The sequence below is a fragment of the Muntiacus reevesi genome, chromosome 22, assembly GCF_963930625.1.
Source record: "Muntiacus reevesi chromosome 22, mMunRee1.1, whole genome shotgun sequence".
NCBI classification, from domain to species: Eukaryota; Metazoa; Chordata; class Mammalia; order Artiodactyla; family Cervidae; genus Muntiacus; species Muntiacus reevesi.
In genome coordinates, this window is record NC_089270.1 from 28,035,768 (window position 1) to 28,057,499 (window position 21,732).

The 21,732-nt window shown below is 40.4% G+C and overlaps 1 protein-coding gene across 1 annotated transcript in view; it reads left to right on the top strand.

Moving 5' to 3' along the window:
* ADAMTS3 (ADAM metallopeptidase with thrombospondin type 1 motif 3) overlaps nt 1-21,732 on the top strand; it is a 263,966-nt gene that overhangs the window by 18,690 nt on the left and 223,544 nt on the right. Inside the window, exon 3 of the mRNA XM_065914442.1 lies at nt 2,175-2,581. Coding sequence (XP_065770514.1) covers nt 2,175-2,581 — 407 coding nt within the window. The remainder of the gene's footprint in view (nt 1-2,174; nt 2,582-21,732) is intronic.

A 21,732-nucleotide genomic window follows, 5' to 3' on the forward strand; every position in this document is an offset into this window, starting at 1 on the left:
CTGCTGCTGTGACACTTGAGTGCATTCTCTCAAATAAGTTCTTTCTCTCAGCCAGAATTTATGAAAGTGTTCTCATGGAGTTGGTTGTAAGGGAGACCGAATCTGTGTGTCTGTGCATACACCAACACCTATGTAGGTCTTCATGATGTAGAGAGCCTGCAGAGAGACAGGAATTGGTTTGCTTCTGCTCCCTGGAAGCAGGCTTCACTTTACTCTGTGATATGACCCTCCTCTGTCTAGTGAATATGTACAACTGTGTCACTTGCTGTATACACTTGATAAAAACAGGTATTATGTTTAAATGCTCTGGTCATTATAAGTGGTGTAATGGTAACAAACTTGCACTCAAGGAATTTCCAGGTTGCAAAATACCTTCATTTGTGTTCTGGTACTTTACACATTGTTTAAGTTATTTAAAACATAGGAAAATAATGAAAACATAGTGATTGTTGGGGCTTCTCTGGTAGCTCAGCTGGTTAAGCATCCACCTGCAACGCGGGAGATCTGGGTTCGATCCCTGGGTTGGGAAGATCCCCTGGAGAAGAGAAGAGCTATCCACTCCAGTATTCTGGCCTGGAGAATTCCAAGGACTGTATAGTTCGTGGGATCACAAAGAGTTGGACATGACTGAGTGACTTTCAGTTTATGGGATTCCCTGTTGGCTCAGATGGTTGAGTCTGCCTGCAATGTGGAAGACCCTAGTTTGATCCCTGGGTCAGGAAGATACCCTGGAGAAGGAAATGGCAACCCACTCCAGTATTCTGGTCTGGAAAATCCCATGGGTGGAGGAGCCTGGTGGGCTACAGTCCATGGGGTCTCAAAGAGTTGGACACGATTGAGTGACTTCACCTTTCACAGTGATTTTATAAAACACTTTTAAGAACCTAGGTTGTAGATTCATTTATGGGTTTGATATGCTAATGTATTAGATAACATCATGAAGCTTCCATAGGTGAGGAATCTTTGTGAATCATATACTTTTTTTCATACCTACTTTGTAATACCTACAGGGCTAGTCTGAGGCTAGAGTTATGAAGGTGGAGAAATTTTAAATTCAGGCTCTTAGATTTTCCTTTCCATGTGTTCTTTCTTCATCCTTGTTGCCCTTCTTGTTTCCTTCTGCCTTCAAAATTGTTTCTGTTAAGGAAGAAATGGTTCATTTAATGTGTTGTCTTTCCCAAGGATGTTTGCATTTCAGCGGACACAATTCTCACATTTGGCTAAACTTGGCTAAACAGTTAAGTTCTAACTGCAATTCAGTTAAACATGTGAGTGGCCACCCGCGTTATAAAGTGGACCCTTAATATTGAATTTGTATTCAAATGAAGGTCTTTCCCGTGTAAGGAATATGGTGCAAAATAACAGTGCTATTTGCTCTTGACTAACCAGTACTTGTGTATTCAACTTATAGATGGTTCTTTTTACTCCATTCTCCTCATCTGCTGAAAACGTTCTGTGATTTATGGGACACAAACGTGATGAAGCAGAGGGAGTGTATGGACTTTGGAGTGTGATGTGAAGATATAGCTGAGTTTCACAGTTATTTGACCTTGGACACACACCTCCTGAATCTCAGTTTCCTCACCTGTGAAGTATGCTTATTAGGGTTGGTATGGTGGAAAAATATGTATCAACTGCAGTACCATAAACTGCAGTGTATAAATTACAGGCCAATGGTAGATATAGCACAAAGTACATTGTGTTTAATACACAAAACTATTGTGCTAAGTATAAATTCTAGGATTCTTACAAGGAAAAAATTAAAGCAATTAGGAAAAATATCTTCTACATAGTAGCAACTTTGTTAAAAGTCTGTAGCAGTTATGTCAATGATACATTAATTGAGTGTATGCCTTGATTATAAGCAAGCTTGATACAATTTATGGAAAGTTATTCTATGCATGTTCTCAAACACATAAATGAGATGAGTATTCACATGTAGTGAAATTTTTTAAAAATTAAAAAAAAATGATTCATTTAACCCAGAGTTATCTAAATGTGTTTGAGAAATGATTTGAGTTCTCAAAACTTACTGCTTATGAGATGATTCAAGAATATATTTATTATGCAAGTTGAGGTGTGGTCTTGTGAGGTGGGCCCTCGATGCCCGTGTGACATCCTCCTGTGTTCTCTTGTTACACAGGGCTCTACAGTTTTGTTTTTTCACCCCACAGATTTACCAATAAAGAGGCAAAGAGAGTATGAGCTGGTGACTCCCGTCAGCACAAATTCTGAAGGACACTATCTCTCCCACATTCTTTCTACAAATCACAAAAAGAGGTCAACGAGGGACGTGTCTTCCAGCTCTGAGCGATTGTTCTTTAACATCACGGCGTTTGGAAGAGATTTTCATCTGCGACTGAAGCCCAACACTCAGCTGGTAGCTCCTGGTGCTGTGGTGGAATGGCATGAGGCATCTCCGGTGCCTGGGAATATAACCGGCCCCATTCATGCTCATCAACCAGGAAGAACTTCGGAGAGAATCTGGAAAACAGAGCCTTTGCAGACCGACTGTGCTTATGTTGGTGACGTCATGGACATTCCAGGAACCTCTGTTGCCATTAGCAACTGTGATGGTCTGGTAAGACCCCTTGCCTTTTGTGTCTGTTTGCAGGTGTTTGGGAGTGCAGCATGGCTTAAGCATGGTTTGGAAGGTAGAGGTGGAAAGAAAGCCTCATTATTATATTTCAAGTTTAGGAAGAAGTGTTGGAAAGCATTTCACTGTCAAAAATGTAGGCTTTGGCTTCATTTTGACATGAAGACATTAGTCTAAGAAACCAAAGACAACTATCTCAGCATTCTTGGCTTATGTGTCCACTTGCATCACAAGGGAATTTTATTTCCTTATTTTTTTAAAAAATAATAACAATGATCATTTATTGAGACACTTGCTGAATTAGAGGCATAGTCTTAAGTGATTTTAACATGTAATCAGTCCTCTTAATAATCCTGAGAGGAAAGTATTATTATTCTAGTTCTTATAGATGAGAAAACTGAGGTTTAGAGAGATTAAGAAATGATGCCAAGATCATGCAGAGTTGAGTGACAGAGCCGCCTGCAACAGCCGTTAGAGTTGCCCAAACTGCCAACAGCATTTTTTAAAAATCATCCTGACAACTTTTTAAAGAAGTATAGATTCCTTCAAAATGATAGTATTTCCCTTCTTATGAAGAAACATTAGGTGTTTTATTAAAGAAAATACTTAGAAAGCATTCTTTTGCACCGCACCCCCTCAGAATGCCAAAATGGGGAACAAGGTGCTTCTCTGTCAGAATTTGTTCAAATCGCCTTCGTGTATGAACCTGAGGTGTAGTTCTCTCTGTATGGTGGCTTTGATTCATTTTCTCTTGCTTTTGAATGAAGTACCCATGTATTGTTCTTCACTTTTGTGGTTGAGGCTAATAGTAACTGATCCTTCTTCGCATGCTCTGAAGATGTGAAATATTTTTGTCTTGTATCTCCAGATGTTATTTGAGAAGTGTCAATGTTTATGCCTCTTCTATTCATAGTTGACTCCAAGCCTTTGTTCAAAAAGAGCAACCATTTTTCTTTCTGTGGTTGCCAGGCTGCTGTTTCTTGGGAGTTCACAGCTTTTCTCTTTGTTTTGTCTCTCTTCTGGGAGTTCTCAAAACAATCCTTGCATTCCTTCCACCTTGGCTGGTCCCCTAACAGTACCTTGAATCTTCTGCTACTGTCCCCTTAGTGCATAAGCACAACCCAAAGGAGGTATGATGCCATATTTTTTACTCAAGGCCTGTGGGTTCATGGTTGCAGGCTTTATTTGGAGGTCTTATACTGCCTCTAGATGTTCTATAGGGCTTTAGAAGCCTGAACAGAAAACTGAGTAGAGTGTGTGTGTTAGGTCTCCTAGTTGGACCCTTTCAGTTTAAGATTCACAGCATCACATTTGGTGCTAGATCATGCTAGGGGCTTTGAAGACACAAGGAATCTCTGAGATTCTTCTCGTTCCACACAAATGTTTAATAGATCTGACTTAACTAAATTACTGACTAAAACAATAGAAAGAAAACATCTTCTAGAAGACAAAGTTTAAAATATTCACTAAGAGCTTGATTCAACCCTACTAGAGTATAAGAGGAAATAAATTACATAAAGGTACTACTTTATAATACTTCTAAGTAAAGTATATTGAGTATAAAACTTAATTCATTGTTATTTTTAAGTTTTATAACTTAAAAAGATTACATACTTTTAATCTCCCTGGTTAAGATTGAAGCTTAGACTAGGAGATTTGAAACTTGAAAATCAGTTTAAGGAAGGCAAAAGGCAAGAAAATTATTTTAATGGGTTATAATAGTGTGTTTTTAAACCTGACTTAGCAATCAGTGTTTTTCTTACTGTACATGTCAAATGATCTAATCATAGATACAGAAATATAGGGGAATGGCTGTAAGGAAGAGGAAAATAGGTATAAAGTATGAATATACATTAATTATTAGGATTGATTTCTCATTTTTAAGGTATGGTGTTGACTGTTGACCTGTGTACACTGACATAGTATGTCTGTTTGCATGTGTGTGCACAACTCAACCAGTGTATTTATTTATTACATTCTTTGATCCTTTAATCAATTAAAACATATTTCTGAGAAGTCCCTTCTGGGCAAGTGCTGTTAATGGCATTGTGAAATGATGAAAGGAATGGTCATGATTACCATTGTCATGGAGCTCAAAGAGGTTAAATTTGCCATAGATTTTAAGTGTCAAAATATCTGGTATACCTGTATTTGTATACACACACACACATACACACACACACACACACACACGCATACTAGAATTATGTTCAACTTAAAAAAGTTGTGATAAGGGAAGTATCTTCTGGAGAGATTTTATGAATGGGGACCGAGTTTCTAACCAGGCTTACGTGGCTCAGGCCTTGAGCTTGATCTTGGGAAAGAGAGGAGTCCCGCCTATAGCAGGCAGTGCTGACTATGAGGGTGTATCTAAACAGAAGGCTTTTTAGAGTTTCCAGCTCATAGCAACTATGGAGGAAGAATAAAGATGATGGCAGGACTAGAAGCTCAGTAATAGCAGATCAATAGGGTGATGACTACTACTTCGTTAAGCTGGGGACAAATTCTTAAAATTGCATTGAATAGAATAAGCACCTTAGCTGAGATGAAGTAGGGAAGTAAAACTGATGTGAATGTAAATAAACTTGGCTAATTAGCAGATTCCTAAACCCTTTTTTGTTCCTTTAACTTGTTGTGTAGGGGATTTAAGTTTGACCTTCTTGACCTTAGGAAGAGAAACAGGGATACTGAGATCACATAGATGCCTGAAGATTAAGCTGATGGGCTAGAAAGCCATTTCCTTGGGAAGCTCTGGGATTATAACCAAATCTAAGTTGTCTTAGTAGAAAGCAGAGCCCCTCCTGGCCTAAAAGTGCCAATGGGAACATCTCTGCTGAGCAAGATGAAGTGAAGTCTCCTGCTATGGAAGAGAATGCCAGTGAAGCCCTACCTGGATGGGTCTACTGTAGATTATTGTCAATGGGATTCCTGTGATCTGATTATCTACATGGGTCTTTTGAAACTCTTAGTCATAGGGAGCAGCCACAGGTATTTATTTTTCACTGAGATTGGGAAGCTCTTACCATGGCCTTTTCCCTGAGTGAAACCCCTTACCTCTTTTTCTATAATGCTACCTTGCGGCAAACTATATATGTTTGAAATAGATAGTGGTCTGAGACAGACTTAATTTATATTAAACAGAAGGCTGTGACTTGTAATAAAATAAAATAAAATAAAATAACAGTACTGCTCAAAGAGTGTCCATAGGTCCAGGTCAAGATAAATACTGAAGGTGAGGCTATATAAAGAAACTTTATGACACTTTGACATAGTTATTATATTTGTGTTGGACCTAACAGTAAAAAAAAAAAAGAAAAGAAAAAGCTGAGGCTGCTATTTTGTGTCTTTTTTGTTGTTTTCCTAGTAATTAGTTTTCCTTGTATTTTACAAAATTATCAGCCCAAAGCTAACTGAGGAGAAAAGAAACTGTTTATTTACCCCAAATAGATGAAAAGCAGGTAGTAATACTTAGCTGTTCCCATTCCTCTGAACATCAGAAACTTGACTACTTATTCTAGGTAACTATGAAATGATCCGGAGATGACATTGGAGAAGGAAATGGCAACCCACCCCAGTGTTCTTGCCTGGAGAATCCCAGGGACGGGGAAGCCTGGTGGGCTGCCATCTATGGGGTCGTACAGAGTCGGACACGAGTGAAGCAACTTAGCAGCAGCAGCAGCAAATGATCACAGGAAAGCTCCCTTAACTTGGACATTAAGGAGGAAGACAGAAAATTGCCTTAAGTGACATATGCAGAGCCAAGGTCTAGAATGTGATATAAAAAAGATGTCTGACTTGTGTCTGACTCTATGACCCCATGGACTGTAGCCTACCAGGCTTTTCTGTCCATGGGGTTCTCCAGGCAAGAATGCTGGAGTGAGTAGCCATTCCTCTCTCCAGGGGATCTTCCCGACCCAGGGATCAAATCTAGGTCTCCTGCATTGCAGGCAGATTCTTTACCACCTGAACCACCAGGAAAGCCCAGACATAGATATACATGATATCTAAAATATTATTCTGTGCGTTTCTGAAAGCAGCATCAAAGTGTTCTGCAGGAAGGAATTGACAGTGATTTTCACCCACTGTGGCCAAGAACCGTATCTGTTCTGTCTAGCATGACCTTTTTGAATCTTTGTCAAGATTATCTTTTATGAGTGATAGCTAATTCTTTACTAATTACAGCTTTATGTCTGCTCTAGTATATCCTACTTGTAGGTGAAAATTGTTACTATATTCAGTCATGGAGTTGTCCTTGTTTTCTGACAGCATCCAATTTTTAAAAAGCCCAATTCTCTAGATCCTCCTCCAAATTACCCTGCCAAAGCCTAAATCCTGTTAATAGGTTCTTTCTAAAGCTCTCTTACTGAGATGCTTATGGTTCCCTCTGGCGTGTGTTCTGGCTCCCGGCAACATAATAAACCCAGCTTGTCAACTGCAGATGAGTTCCTAGTGGTCTTTGGCTAGAGGCCATTGACGTGTGTTACCTTTCTGCTTCTGCATCCCTGCAGAGTCCAGTGGTCAGGAGTCACGGTGATGGCAGGCATTTCACACACTTCTGAGTGGGAAGATGCTTCTGGCTGAGAATTCCAGCTGAAAATAGATTTCTTTATTCCACAGAGCCCTGGCATTTGCCCTGTAACACTATTAAATCTCCCCTGTGAGTACTGGCGGCTCACAGTCATATTTTGTGGTCTTCAGATTTGCCAGAATAAAGGGTTATTTGGTTAGTAGTCTTCATGTCATGTGTTCGTAGCATAAGGGAACTGGATTTTTCTAGACTTGTGAGAACAATATCCTTTTGTTAATTGCTCTGGATTGTCATCAGAGGAAACTGAGAGTGGAAGAACTGACTGGTGATGGCTATTTTGGGTTATCCAACTCAGTGATTTCCTTGTGGGTTGACTTTAAATCAAGGCAGCTTATCGAGGACAGAAATTTTCAATATTTTGCAACGTTTGAAATTCTTCCTCCAAATGAAATCACTGTGTGTGCGTGCATGCTAACTTGTTTCAGGCGTGTCTGACTCTTTGCAGTGCTATGGACTGTATCCTGCCAGGCTCCTCTGTCCATGGGATTCTCCAGGCAAGAATACTGGAGTGGGGATTGCCAGGCCCTTCTCAAATGAAGCCACTAGGGTTATCTAATAAAATGTAAAATGGATAAACTCAGGAAAGGCCAGTAAAAACACAGATTTTTTTTTTCCTCCTAACTCCTCTTCATCCTGCCTTGTTCTTACTCAAGACCACTCAGCCATCCTGAAGCTTCTAATAGGAAATCTCCACTCTTAGGTTAGGGAATCTTGGAAGCTTACAACTTGGGAGCCATAGGCAAAACCTCTTTTCTAAAATATGTGATAGTCACATCTGATTAGTATTGGAGGTAATTTACCCTTTTTAGATTTGGGGCATGGTCAAATGAAGTCTTTGTGGACAACCACAAACTTATAAAGAAAACAGCCTTCAGACTTCCCTGCCTTAAGACTTCTGCTTTGGGATTTTGTCCCTTCAGAAACGTCCTCTCTATGCCTATTTCAGTAAGTCTAGCTGCAGAGGCACTTTTTAAGAAGTCTATTTTAAAAAGTATTGTGAGCCAGTGTGCCTGGGATTGAGAATATTTGACTAGTGATTATAAATACAACTCAATCTGGTAAATGAAATGTTTGATACTAAAAACAGATACAAATTCGTAGCTATTTATAGTGGATTTAGAGTTTTCAAGGACTGATCTTTAGATGTTGACATTTGGACGTCTGCTTTTAGGAGGAGAACCTGATCTCTAAAAGCCAGTCACCTCCCACCTTTTTTCCCCCAAGGAACTTGTCTATGGAAGATGTGCATTTTACTGATGGGACAGAGGGAGTTTTGTGTCTTAACCATGTGCGTACTGATTTAAGACACTTCAGTAGGTCTGGGGAGCAAAGGAGTGAAACCTCATTTCACTTCCAGCCATCTGTACCAGGCTGTTTTTAGCAATGCAGGGTTAGGAGATGCTCAAGCACCTATACCCTTTTATTTCCATAAGTAGAAAGGAAAACGTGGTTATGAGTCCTCTAGTTTAACTAGTTTGGGAGAACCAGTACCCTGATAAGCCTCATTGCTTCTTACCTGAGATTTCGACCCATAGGAGCTGACAGTATTAATCCTGCCTGTGCTGGATCTGGGCTGTTGGTTACATTTCCTACTCTGCCTTCCTTCTCAGATAGGCAGCCTGGTTGTGCTTACCTGTGGTGAAGTGGAAAGATGTAGCAAAATCTTTGATCATTTTCCCATGTTGTACTTAATTTGTGTAAATCCAGAATTATACATATGTCAAGCCTTTTGCAAAATTCTTGGCTATATTTCTCTTGTGTGATTTTGAAAATACTTCTTTTTAATAGTTATTTGGTAGCTGATATAAACTATTCATGTTTGTGGGTACCACTTGTTCAACTTATGTTTATTTTGTTTATTTATATTTTCGGCTGTGCTGGGTCTTCGTTCTTGCAAGCGGGGGCTGCTGTCTAGTTGCGGTGCTCAGGCTTCTCACTGCAGTGGCCTCTCTTGTTGCGGAGCGCAGGTTACAGAGTGCTCGGGCTTTAGTAGCTGTGGTGCATGGGTTTAGATCCCTCGTGACATGTGGGATCTTCTCAGACCAGGGATCGAACCTGTGTCCCCTGCATTGGCAGGCAGATTCTTAACCCCTGAACCACCAGGGAAGCCCCTTCGGCTTATGATTTTACTTACATTAATTTGATTATGATTTATTTCCCATTACCTTCTCTAACTTTGATATAGTACATTTTTAAATTAAGTTTAAGGGTGAGCTAAAAATTGGGGTAAAAATAAATGTGGTATTTCGTGTCTTTCTTTGTATAGGAATGGAACACAGAAAGTAAATAAAAGGGGAGGGAAAGTTGACCTGAGAAGTAATGCTTCCTATTCTGAGTGCCATGGCAACTAGGACTTCATTATAACTTTAATATAGATTTTTAAAGATACTCAAGATACTTTAAGAACTGTGAAAATAGTGCTGACCACATCTTTAATTTCTTCTTCTTCTCGGTAAATTATCATTAAAACAAGAACAAAAGCACAGCAAGATATTGATATGACACCTTTGTGCATAATCAGGCTTTGAAGTCACAGAGTTCTTGCAAACTAAACCCAGCCTCAAGGTCCTCGACTGCAAGAACTGTTAATCGTGTGACTGCATCTTTGCTTCTAGGAATATTGATCAAGTTAATAAAGCTTTTGGAAGAGCTAGGATGTGTAAAACGCTAGACTGATTGCTGTGGGAAATACTGAGGTAAGCTGGGCATAACCTTTGTCTTCCAGGAGTACTAGATATAAGAGATGCAAAAATGGAACTAAAGTACAAGGCAGGAATGTTTTATATGCTCTAAGACTAGAGTAGATGAAATGTGAGAATCCAGGTGGTGGAAAGATTATTTATACCTGGAAGAGTGATAGCAGGCTTCCTGGAGAAAGCAGTATTTGTGATCCCAGACAATTGGAAAGATAACCATGTATGTTTAAGTGACCACTGATGATGACAGAGGATGGGATGGGTAAGAGGAAGAGCCTCTGCGGAAAGGAGGAGATATTTGTGATGGCCATAAACATGAAGGGAGGATGGGGTAAGTAGATTTCATGAACTTTGTAATATATGTAATGAATACATGGGTGAGCCAAAGTAGTCTTGGTCAGTATTTAGCTGAATGAAGCGGCAAGTGCGGCTTCCGCTGTGGTTCAGTGGTAAAGAAGCCACATGCAGTGCAGCAGACACAGAGGATGTGGGTTCAATCCCTGGGTCAGGAAAAACCCCCGAAGGAGGGCATGGCAACCCACTCCAGTATTCTTGCCTGGAGAATCCCATGGACATGGGAGCTTGGAAGGCTACAGCCCATGGGATCGCAAGAAGTCAGACATGACCAAAGCGACTGAGTGTGTATGCACACTCAGGAGCAAGTTTAATGCAGGAGAGAGAGACAAAAAAGGAGGGTAGATCCTAGAGATGTACATTAAGACCAAATTCAATGACTGTACTTAATAATGACATGCTTGCATGGATGTTCAGGACAAGAGGAGGGCAAGATTCGTATTCCTTAATTATGTTGCTTTTCTTTGTAGAAAGTTTTTGCTGAAGTCATGGAGCTTTATCTCTGGAGTTTAGAGAGATTTTTCTCAGTAGCTTTTTTTCTTTTTCTAGAATTCGTTCCCCAAATTTTTTCCAAGAGGGTTAAGAAAGTTGATTTTTAAAAATCTGACTTCTCCCATCATCTGGGTCCTTCAATCTTTCAAGTTTGGTGAATTAAGTGCCTCATTTAACCTCCTGCTATTGGAGAAGGAAATGGCAACCCGCTGCAGTATTCCTGCCTAGAGCATCCTGTGGACAGAGGAGCCTGGTGGGCTGCTGTCCATAGGGTCACACAGAGTCGGACACGACTGAAGCGACTTAGCATGCATGCATGCACTGGAGAAGGAAATGGCAACCCACTCCAGTGTTTTTGCCTGGAGAATCCCAGGGATGGAGCAGCCTGGTGGGCTGCCGTCTATGGGGTCATACAGAATCGGACACAACTGATGCGGCTTAGCAGTGGCAGCAGCATGGCTATAATTTCTTCCATCTGAAGTGTTCTCCTGACTTTCTTCCTGTGTTGACTGTCTGTTCCTATCCCTTCTTTCTATTCTCGAAGGAGTATTTCTAATGTTGTTTTAGTGATTTTTGCTCACAGCCTAAAGAGTGATTTGATCAAGTTTACCGAACTTTCAAAAAACAAGACACACCAAGATAACCCTGTCAATGAATGGATTTCAGTGTTAAATCTCATTTTATTTTATGTCATTTATCATATCTACCAAATGTATATGTGTGTATAGAAATGTATATGTATGTGTTTATATACCTACAAACATGTATATATGCACCCATATATATGAAAAACCATAGAAAAAGTCAAGAAAAATCAATGTTTAATTAAATATTTTGATTCAGAGACCAGGGGCAAAATTTGTTATTAGTTGTTCAGAGTTGGTGCAGAGCTGGAATGGCACTCAGGTCTGCTGACAACAGAACATAATAGTTCTATCATCCCAAGTTACCTAAATATGCTCCTCATGGTGTGGGTGGTTAACAGAGGTCATGACATGAATTAGCTTGTATATTTTTAAAATTGTTAGAAATATAGAGAGACTAATCAGAAATACAAGTTAAAAGGACAGTTTTATTATTGCCAGTCTACAACAGTGGACTTGAAAAAGCTGCTTAGCATAAAAAGCTCAACTATGCTTTTTGTATTATGATTAAGTTTACGAAGTTAAAAAAAGTGCTGCAGTTACTCAACTCAGCCTGTGACCTAACATGTGGAAAATAGTGTTTTATGAAGTGAATACTCTGGTAAAAATCCTGTAACTTTTGGATGACCTTCTCCAACTGATGCAGGGCTCCTCTAGCATCATCTTCTCTGAGGGGTACTCTAATTTGTGCTTTCTTGAAGACTTCTCATGATGAGAAGCTCACTACTTTCCATCTTATTAATATATAGCTCTGCCATATAGAAAGTTCTTCCTTAGATTCTACTTAGAAATATAAAGTGAAAATATCTTATTCCATGTATTAGACTTTTTGCAGTTGACACAGGTGTACTAACTGTGATGGGCTTCTTGTTTTTATTGTAAAACTTCAGTTTCTTGCACTTGAACACTCAGTACACTCCTGCTTTAGCAAATAGTTCCCTTTAGTGGTGTGATCGGAGGAGGCAATGGCACCCCACTCCAGTACTCTTGCCTGGAAAATCCGTGGATGGAGGAGCCTGGTAGGCTGCAGTCCATGGGGATGCTAAGAGTCGGACACGACTGAGCGACTTCACTTTCACTTTTCACTTTCACTCTTGGAGAAGGAAATGGCAACCCACTCCAGTGTTCTTGCCTGGAGAATCCCAGGGACGGCGGAGCCTGGTGGGCTGCCATCTATGGGGTCACACAGAGTCGGACACGACTGAAGCGACTTAGCAGCAACAGCAGCAGTGGTGTGATAGAGCCCATACCCTGGCTGGAATGGAGTTAATGAGGCATAGGTCATAATTTTAACATACCTCTCAGGCTTTTCATTTTGGTCAGTATTTTAAATTATGAATCTCAGTGTAAGACATTATGGGAATAACAGTAAAGAGTCCATGGCATTAGATGGTATATACTCCTATTGTTCAGAGTCTAGTTTTCATATCCTATCTCATATCTTTTTTATTTGTTGATGGTAGTTAATATGCTGTCTTATATCTATTTTTGTTTCCAGTCTAAAGTTTTACTTGGGGGAAAAAAAGCATACAACATTTTCCACAAGTCTGTGGAGGCAATTGTGGGGGGTGGAGATGGAGATAAAGGTGGCATGGTGGGTCCCTAGCTCTAATTGCTAGAAAATGCGTTTTTAAACTTAAATGGCATTATCAGAGTAGACTTTTGGGGTCTTTATTGAATTTTTTGATTAGCTGATAGGACTTTCCAATTCCAATATAAAACATTTCTGGAAGGCCTACTTCTGTCTGGTGATATCTCTAAAAGTGGATGCTTGGGTGTTATAAGAACATAGCAGGACCCAGTCTGAGCATGTAAGCCTAAGAGAAAATGAAGAACAGCACTTAGTAAGAGATTCTGTAAATGTTAGCAACCCAAACACAGTGGGAAATGTTTTATTTAGCATTATCTGTAAAACAATATGCGTTTAACATAGTGATTAAAATCTTGGTGTGATACTTCCTTTGGGTTTGCAGGATATTTGGTCTCTCTTGTAGGGTGCCACGATATCATGCTTTCCTGCTTGGCTTCATATAGTCCTTTATTTTTCATACCTAGCTTTGAGGATGATATTAACTGGCTGCCCAGACGAAAAAGCAGACCAATCATAGTGATGTGAATCCAGATAAAATTAAGTCACTGTAAGATCTCTTTCTATTTGGTCAGCTGCATGTCATGGTCACCTTTGGCTTAATCTATGGTACCACACCCAGACTTAGCATAATGATGTAGGAAGTCTCTGAACCTTTTATATTGATCCTAGATTCTAACCATTAATCTAAAATTTTCAAGGACAGGTCCATTTTTTTATGCTATGCTTGGAAAAATTTTAGAAACGTCTTAACCTATGAGGATGTTTTGAAATTTGAACTGTACCCATGAAACTGCCTTCTTAATCTTCCCCGTACTTAAAAGTTAGGGGTTTGAATGAGATCAGTGATTCTTTTTGTTCTGCCTGTTCAGTCTTATATTTTGAAATACTTTGTAAACTAATAAACTATTAAGTAATTAACATTACATGTTAATGTAATTATATGTTAATGATCAAAAATATACAAAATTGCTGGTCAAAATTTCCAATAAGTATGAATTATACTCTCTTTATACTGGCTGATGATCTTTTCCAGTAAAAAGGTTTGATTATTCATAAACCTGTACTGTTTTATTCAGCCTTATGACACAGTGACAGTCATTGCCAGATCTGCATTGTTACCTCCACTGGCTCCTAGAAGCTCAGAGGTCTAAAATTAGGAAACTGTCAACTCTTAAGTTTCCAGAGATTCTGTCTAGAACTAATGTTCTATGACTCTGTAACTAAGTTTGTATTTTCTTTATCCTTGTGGACAGTGCATTCCTGGCCAAGGAAGAAGTCATTGCTTCCTACTCATCATTATTCACTTAATCATGGTTGGGAATGGAAATTGTATGTATGAGTGCCACTTTTGAGGTATGGTTACTCTCTAATATGCTCTTTCTGTTTTTTAAAATTTATTTTAAATCCACGAACTATGAACAAGTCCTGTGTTCTAGAAGGCTCCAAAGGACCCAACTTCTATTACCATTTTGGGAGATTAATAGCTTAACTCCTAATAAAATGTGGAAATAATCAGTGTAGAGAGAAATCTATTTACCTACCTACCTATCTCTTGATCTACATACATATGTGTATATGTATATATGTAGAGAGAGAAACATTTATATTTTTATAAAATATTACGAGCAGAAGAGACTGTACCTTGGCTGTGTTGTAGGAGGAGTACCGAGTTACCCCAGCATAGGAATGTGTGACGGCTCTGCTGATGCAGCCATTTCCCTGGGGCAGTTCCTCATAGGTTACATTTGAGGTATATGCAACCAAAGTTGAGCGTCCTTGTTTTCCCCAAGGGGCCTCTAATCTTAGTGTGTATCAGGATCTCCTGAGGGCTTGTTAAAACATAGCTTGCTTATAGCCACCTCAGAGTTTTTGATTTAGTAGGTCTGTAGATGGGCCTGAAAGCTTACATTTCTAACACGTTCCCAGTTAGTGCCAGACACCATAACTCAACTGTCTGTTTCTTGTTTGTGTGCAATGTTTCTGGATACTGGCTTTTCCCAGCTGACTTGCTTTCTCAAGTAAGGAACTGGAACTTTTTTTTTGGTCTGTAACACTGTCTTGGCCCTTGCCCACCGCCCAGTTATCTTCCCAACCAGTTTGACTCAGCACCCATCAGTCCCAGATTGAATTAACTGTGCCCAGCCACAGCTTCGCCTCTTGGTCTCCTTGCCCAGAGGCAACATATACATTGGCAACCTTGGAATGCCATCTTCCCAGGCCAAGTTCTGGCCGAATACAGAAACTTAAAGAAACTGTGAACTTGGACAAACACCGTAATGTGTCTAATCCTTATATTCCTTTTTTGATTCATGCAAAGATTTTGTAATGGTAGGGGGAGCTTTGAAGTGTATCCTCGTTTTAATTTCTTCAGTAACCAATAGTCACTACCAAGTGCTTGCAGTTTTCTAACATCACTCTGCTTTGGAGAACTGGTTGGGCATCCCTGATAGGCCAGTTGGTAAAGAATCTGCCTGCTGTGCAGGAGACCCCATTCGGTTCCTGGGTTGGAAAGATTCACTGGAGAAGGGATAGGTCCCCCACTCCAGTATTCTTCGGCTTTCCTGTGGATCAGCTAGTAAAGAATCCACCTGCAATGTGGGACACCTGGGTTGGATCCCTGGAGGGAAGATCCCCTGGAGAAGGGAAGGGCTACCCATTCCATGAAGTCGCAAAAAGCTGGACACGACTGAGCGACTTTCACTTTTGCCTTTGGTGGTGGGATTGTGCTGTGGGGCAACATGGAGACCTTGAGTTCCCCAGCTGTCCTGAGCTTTAGTAGTCTGGGGCCATCGCAGTTTTTGAGCTCTCATAAGTCAGTTCCATACTCTGTTCATCCATACACCATCTCAGTACTACACTGAACTGTACCTACACCCTCAGCCTAGATGATCTCTTGTGATTTCATGGCTTCAAATACCATAAAGCAGTAATGACCCTCTGTGTCTGGCCCTGACCTCTGCTCTGACCTCTGGACTTGGATATGTGTCCTGCTGTTCTTTCAGCTTCTCCACATGGATGTCAGATAGCCATCTCAAACTTAACACAGCTGAAGATGGTCCCTTGACAGCTACCCCTGTGTGATTTTGTCCACAAAGAGAAGTTTGGACCCTAATTCTCTAGCCTAAAACCTAGGCTTATGCCAGATTCCTCTTTTTCCTTATTTCTTTCACAAAATCCATAATGTAGGTCTTGAAGTTGTTTTATAAAACATGATCTAATAGTTGTTTTATAAAACATGTTCTGAATCTACTTATGAAATCTCCAGTGCTACAACTTTGATATAAACCCCTGTCATCTCTTCCCTGGATACTACAGTGACCTCCTATTTTTTTAATTTTTGGTCTACTTTTGCCCCTCTTCATCCTTCACATAGAAATTGAAATGACCTTTCTAAATTTGATGAATTTATCTCTATTTAAAACCCTTTAGTCACTCCTCATTAAAATTCAGAATTATTACCATGACTTTTAAGACCCTATGTCAGTTGTTCTAATAATCATTATGTCTCAATCACCTAAAGAGCTATTTAAAAAATAAAGAGGCCTAAACAGCAACTCTAAAATACAAATTCATTTGTCTGGGGTGGTGGTGGTGGAGATTTAGTCACTAAGCCATGTCTGACTCTTTGCAACCCCATGGACTGTAGCCCACTAGGCTCCTCTGTCCATGGGATTTTTCAGGCAAGAATACTGGAGTGGGTTGCCATTTCCTTCTCCAGGGATCTTCCCTACCCAGGGATTGAACTGGCATCTCCCAAGCTAGGCAGGTGGCTTCTTTTCCTCTGAGCCACCTGGGCTTCCCAGTACATAACTAGACTTTAGAATCATTGTTCTCTCCAAAAGGCCTCTAACCTTAGTGTGAATGAGAATCCCATGAAGGGATTATTGTACCATAGATTTCAAGGTGCCACTTTGGGGTTTCTGAAGAGGAGCCTGAAAATTTGCATCCTAACAAGTTCCAAACACTACCTTTGGAAACCACTGTATTACAAGATCTAGTCTCAGCACACTTCTGATGCCTTTCCCTTGTTTATTATATTCAGTCCCTCTGGTCTTCCTTTTGTTTTTCAAATCCAATTATTTTTCTGTCTCTAACCTTTTGGAAATGTCTCTTCAGCTCAGAACATTCTTTTCTAGATCTTCAAATAGAGATTCCTTCTCATCCTTTGGGTGTTAGATTCCATTTCCTCATAAAATATTTTTTGGTCATTCTAGTCAGAACAGAAACTACAGTATAATAGTGTTTTTAATCAATTTGTAGCCATTATTGGCATCTCAAATTTATCTTAAATTTATTTTTTACATTTATTGTTGGGGGACTCTCTCTATTGAGGATGAAGACAATTTTCCCAGGATCTTTAGCAATGCTTGGTACACTGTGTGCTGATCAAACCAATGTTGACAGATTGAATGGCATGAATATTAGAATAGGAGATTGATTTCTGCTTGCAACGTGAATTAGAGACCTTTCTTTGGTATGTTCAGATTTTCCAGTGTGTAACTTTTGCATGACTAAGTCAGTGAGTTTACTTCTGCTTTGCAAACAAGTTCATTTGTATCATTTTTTCCCTAAGATTCTGCATATAAGAGATATTGTACAATACCTCCCTGTCTATCTGACCCACTTCATTCAGTTCGACAATTTCTAGGTCCATCCATGATGCTGCAAATGGCACTATTTCACTCTTTTTAATGGCTAATATTCTATTGCATGTATATGTACCACCTGTCTGCCAATGCAGGAGACGTGAGAGACGCTGGTTCAATCCCTGGGTCGGGAAGATCCCTTGGAGGAGGGCATGGCAACCCACTCCAGTATTCTTGCCTGGGGTATCCAATAGACAGAGGAACCTGGCAGGCTCCAGTTCATAGGGTCGCACAGAGTTGGACACGACTGAAGTGACTTAGCACACACGCATATACCATATCTTCTTTATCCACTTATCTGTGGATGGACATTTAGGTTGCTTCCATGTTTTGGCTATCATAAACAGTGCTGAAACAAATATTGGGGTGTAGTTATCAAAGCCCATATTTTTGTTCAATAGCATAGTAGAAGTATAGTATGTCTCTTAAATTGATTTACTCCCGTTAAACAAAGGAAACAGATACAAATCAGCATGTCATCATGTTGCCAAAAAAATACAGAATTAAAATAAAAGACATTATACAAATGTTATGCTTTGGACTAATTCCCTGGAACAAAATGAGCTTATTGACTTTCTTGTCAAGGTTGTTACTGCAGCAACCTATGGTTCTTCTTTCTGAGCACTGACCACACATAAATTATTTAAAGCTTCCCCACCCTGCTAAACTGGAAACTCCATGAGAGTTGGAATTGTGTCTCTAGTGCCTACTCCTGTGTCTTCAAAACCAGGCACCATCCCTTACAATAGTAGGTGTGCAGTAAACATCTGATGAGATACGGAGTGAATGAAGACACAGAAAGTTCTGTGTCACATGCTATAATCTGCTCACTGTCATCTTCTAGGTTTTATGAACTTTAATTGACTAAATGCTTTTGTACAGAGTCTCCCCCGACCCTCCTCTTTGGTACCCAGAACTCTACCTGGTAACCTTTTATTTTTTCCCATGGTTTCTCCTTAATGGAAGGTAAAAATGACAGGAAACCATTCTTCTTGTTTGACTTCTTTTAGACAAGATATGTTTTTTTTCCGACTTTTGTGTCTCTTGGTAACTCTCAGTCTTTATATCCCTATGAGTGAGTTTTCTCTCTTTCTGCCTCTTGCATGCATGCGTTCTAAGTTGATTCAGTTGCATCAACTCTATGTGACAACATGGACTGTATCCTGAAAGGTTCCTTTGTCCTTGGGATTCTCCAGGCAAGAATACTGGAGTGGGTTGCCATGCCCTCCTCCAAGGGAGCTTCCAGACCCAGGGGACCTGTGTCTCTTATGTCTCCTGCATTGGCAGGCAGGGTTTTTGTTGTTGTTGTTTTTTAACCACTAGTACCACCTGGGAAGCCCCTTCTTGCTTCTTGCTGCTGCTGTATGTACTTAGTTGCTCAGTTGTGTTAGACTCTGTGCGACCCCTTGGACTATAGCCTGCCAGGCTCCTTTGTCCATGGGGATTCTCCAGGCAAGAATGCTGGAGTGGGTTGCCATGTCCTCCTCCAGGAGAACTTTTCAACCCAGGAATCAAACCTGTGTCTGCAGGCCTTTCTTTTGTTTTTGTTTTTTAACCACTAGCACAACCCAGGAAGCTCCTTTCTACTTCTTAGGAGGATATAAATAGATTAACATCTGGCTAGACCTTGGCTGAGTCATTCATTCATTCAATGAGTATCATGTACTTTCAGTGCTAGGAATGCAACAACAAGCACAAACAGTCATCATATTTACTCCCATGGAGTTTTTGTTAAAGTGGAAAACACAGACTTTACTTTTTGTAAAGTCATCCAACTGAGTGAAGATAAACTGGCATAAGTTCTATTGAGAAAAGGGACATTGTTTCATGAAATAAGTAACAATCACCTGACCGAAACCAGGGAAAGTTTCCCTGAGGAAATGGTATTTGAGCTGAGTTTTTAAGGATGAATAGGGGTTCCCTAGATAACATGCTTGTTGAACACATTTTTGGAAGTAGGAGGGCAGAGAGACCACCAGGTCAGATTAAGCAGGTTGACTGAGATAAAATTTGACTTTCAGAAGAAAACTAATCTGTCATGGTTCTCCTGAGCTACCCTAGGTGTTTTATCTTAATACTCAAACTAATTAAAATGTTGTGAGCACCAACTATTATGTGCCAGACAGAGATCTGTCCTTTACAGGAATTATCTTAATCCTGATGACAGTTCCCACTTATGGATTAAGAGCCCAGGAAAGTGAGCATCTTGTCCCGTGTCTCACAGAAGACCTAGAAACCTGCATTCATAACCTGTACTTTTGTCTGTTATATTATTCTGGTTCTCAGAGGATATTCCTAATATTTCAGAAAACCTGGGTAGCTTGAATTCCAACGTAGACACATGTATGGATCTCTCTTTATATATGTATTTCCTATACATGCATGCATACAATGGTGTATGTATGTACGTTATGTAAGATATAACCTTGTGGGTTTCTGGGCGGCATATATGTATAGCAAAAATGTATATATGTTTCATCAGTATATTTTGAAGCTGACAATTGAATCTAAGGATTTGAAATCAAGCAGTTTAACCCTGAAAACAGATGCCAGTTGGGAGAGAGAGATGAGTACCCGTAATTAATAAATGCAGCTGAGCTGCTTTCTATCAGATTCGGGTGCTTACCGCCAGCAGGTGTGTGAATTTCATTAGGGCCAGTGAAAATCTTCTGTGTCTGGCCTTATCCTCTGCCACTAAAGCAGCTCATCCCCTTCCACAGTAGCTGCTTATAGCTTTAAATAGCACAGCCTGGACTCTCTCTGCCAACTTTTGTCAAGCCAGCCAGGGTTACGGTGGGGCCAGGGTTGCATGGATGATGCTGTCTGTACGAGGCCAGGGAAGGGGATAGCGAATTGGCCAGCTGCCTGGGCAGCGGTGCAGGGAAGCCGTGGAGCAGTGCAGCAATTTCCTGCTTGTGGTGAAGCCCTCGAAGGCTGGTCCTGGCTAATCCCAGGCTCTGAAATTCTTTTGTGATACCTCACTGTCCTCCTTTCCACACCCCTGTGTTTCTCTGGGGGGAATTGGATTTGTGCTGTTCACAAATACGGGGGGATGATTTAAGGGGATCATAACCCCAGCCCCTCCGTATAGTCATTTTGCTTGGAATTTTCACTCTTAGAAAATACAAATGTCATATTCTCTAGTCAGGAGTTTCTAACTTAAATTGCATTAGCATTTGAGCAAACTTGTTCCTGCAGGACCCTGAAGGGTTGGGAGAAATGACAGGTGAAGGAGACTGAACATGAAGCTTCGGTCAGGGAAGGTGGGAAGAATTGGGCAATGCCTGGGAAAACAGACCCTCAGGGAAAGATGAACAAAAGAAAAAAACCCCATGTTGTCTCTTCTTCACTGTTTTACTTAAGTCTGATCTTGACTGTCCATTTCTCTTTCTTTGGAACTTGGAGCCAAAAGGATATCAGCAGATGTATTCCTGTAAGTTCTTTTAAGCATCGTTTCTATCAAGGTGATGAACACTTCCACACTGAATATGGCTGATAACTGGCTTGTTTTCTGAGTTATCCCAATGGTCTTAGTGATGGTTTCATTTTCTTTTTAATTTTATTTTTTAACCTCAAATAACCCTCTAATAATTTAGGTTTCAGGGAGAAATTTGACAGTTCTTCCTAAGTTATATTAGGGGTGATGCAGCACTTCTTAGTGGGAGGGGCATCTGGTCATGGCTTGGTTCTTGTCCTTTATCCAGGGCTTCTCTAGTATGGAGTATTCTGCCTCAGTGAAGGGCCACCTCTCAAAGGAGAAGCATTGACGCTGACTAAATAGCAGTGGGGTCCTGTCCTGAGACTGTCTGTTCTGACACACAGTGAAAGTCGCCCAGTCGTGTCTGACTCTTTGAGACCCCATGGACTATACAATACAGTCCATGGAATTCTCTAGGTCAGAATACTGGAGTGGGTAGCCTTTTCCTTCTCCAGCAGATCTTCCTGACCTGGGAATCAAACCGGGGTCTCCTGCATTGCAGGCGGATTCTTTACCAACTGAGCTATGATGCGGAGCAAATGCCTTTCTCAGGGTGGATTGCCCTGGAGCTGTGAGCACCCTTAACCCTAAGGGGAATGTAATAAAGGCCTGCATATCCTTGCAGGATTCCGTCAGTAGGCTGCAGT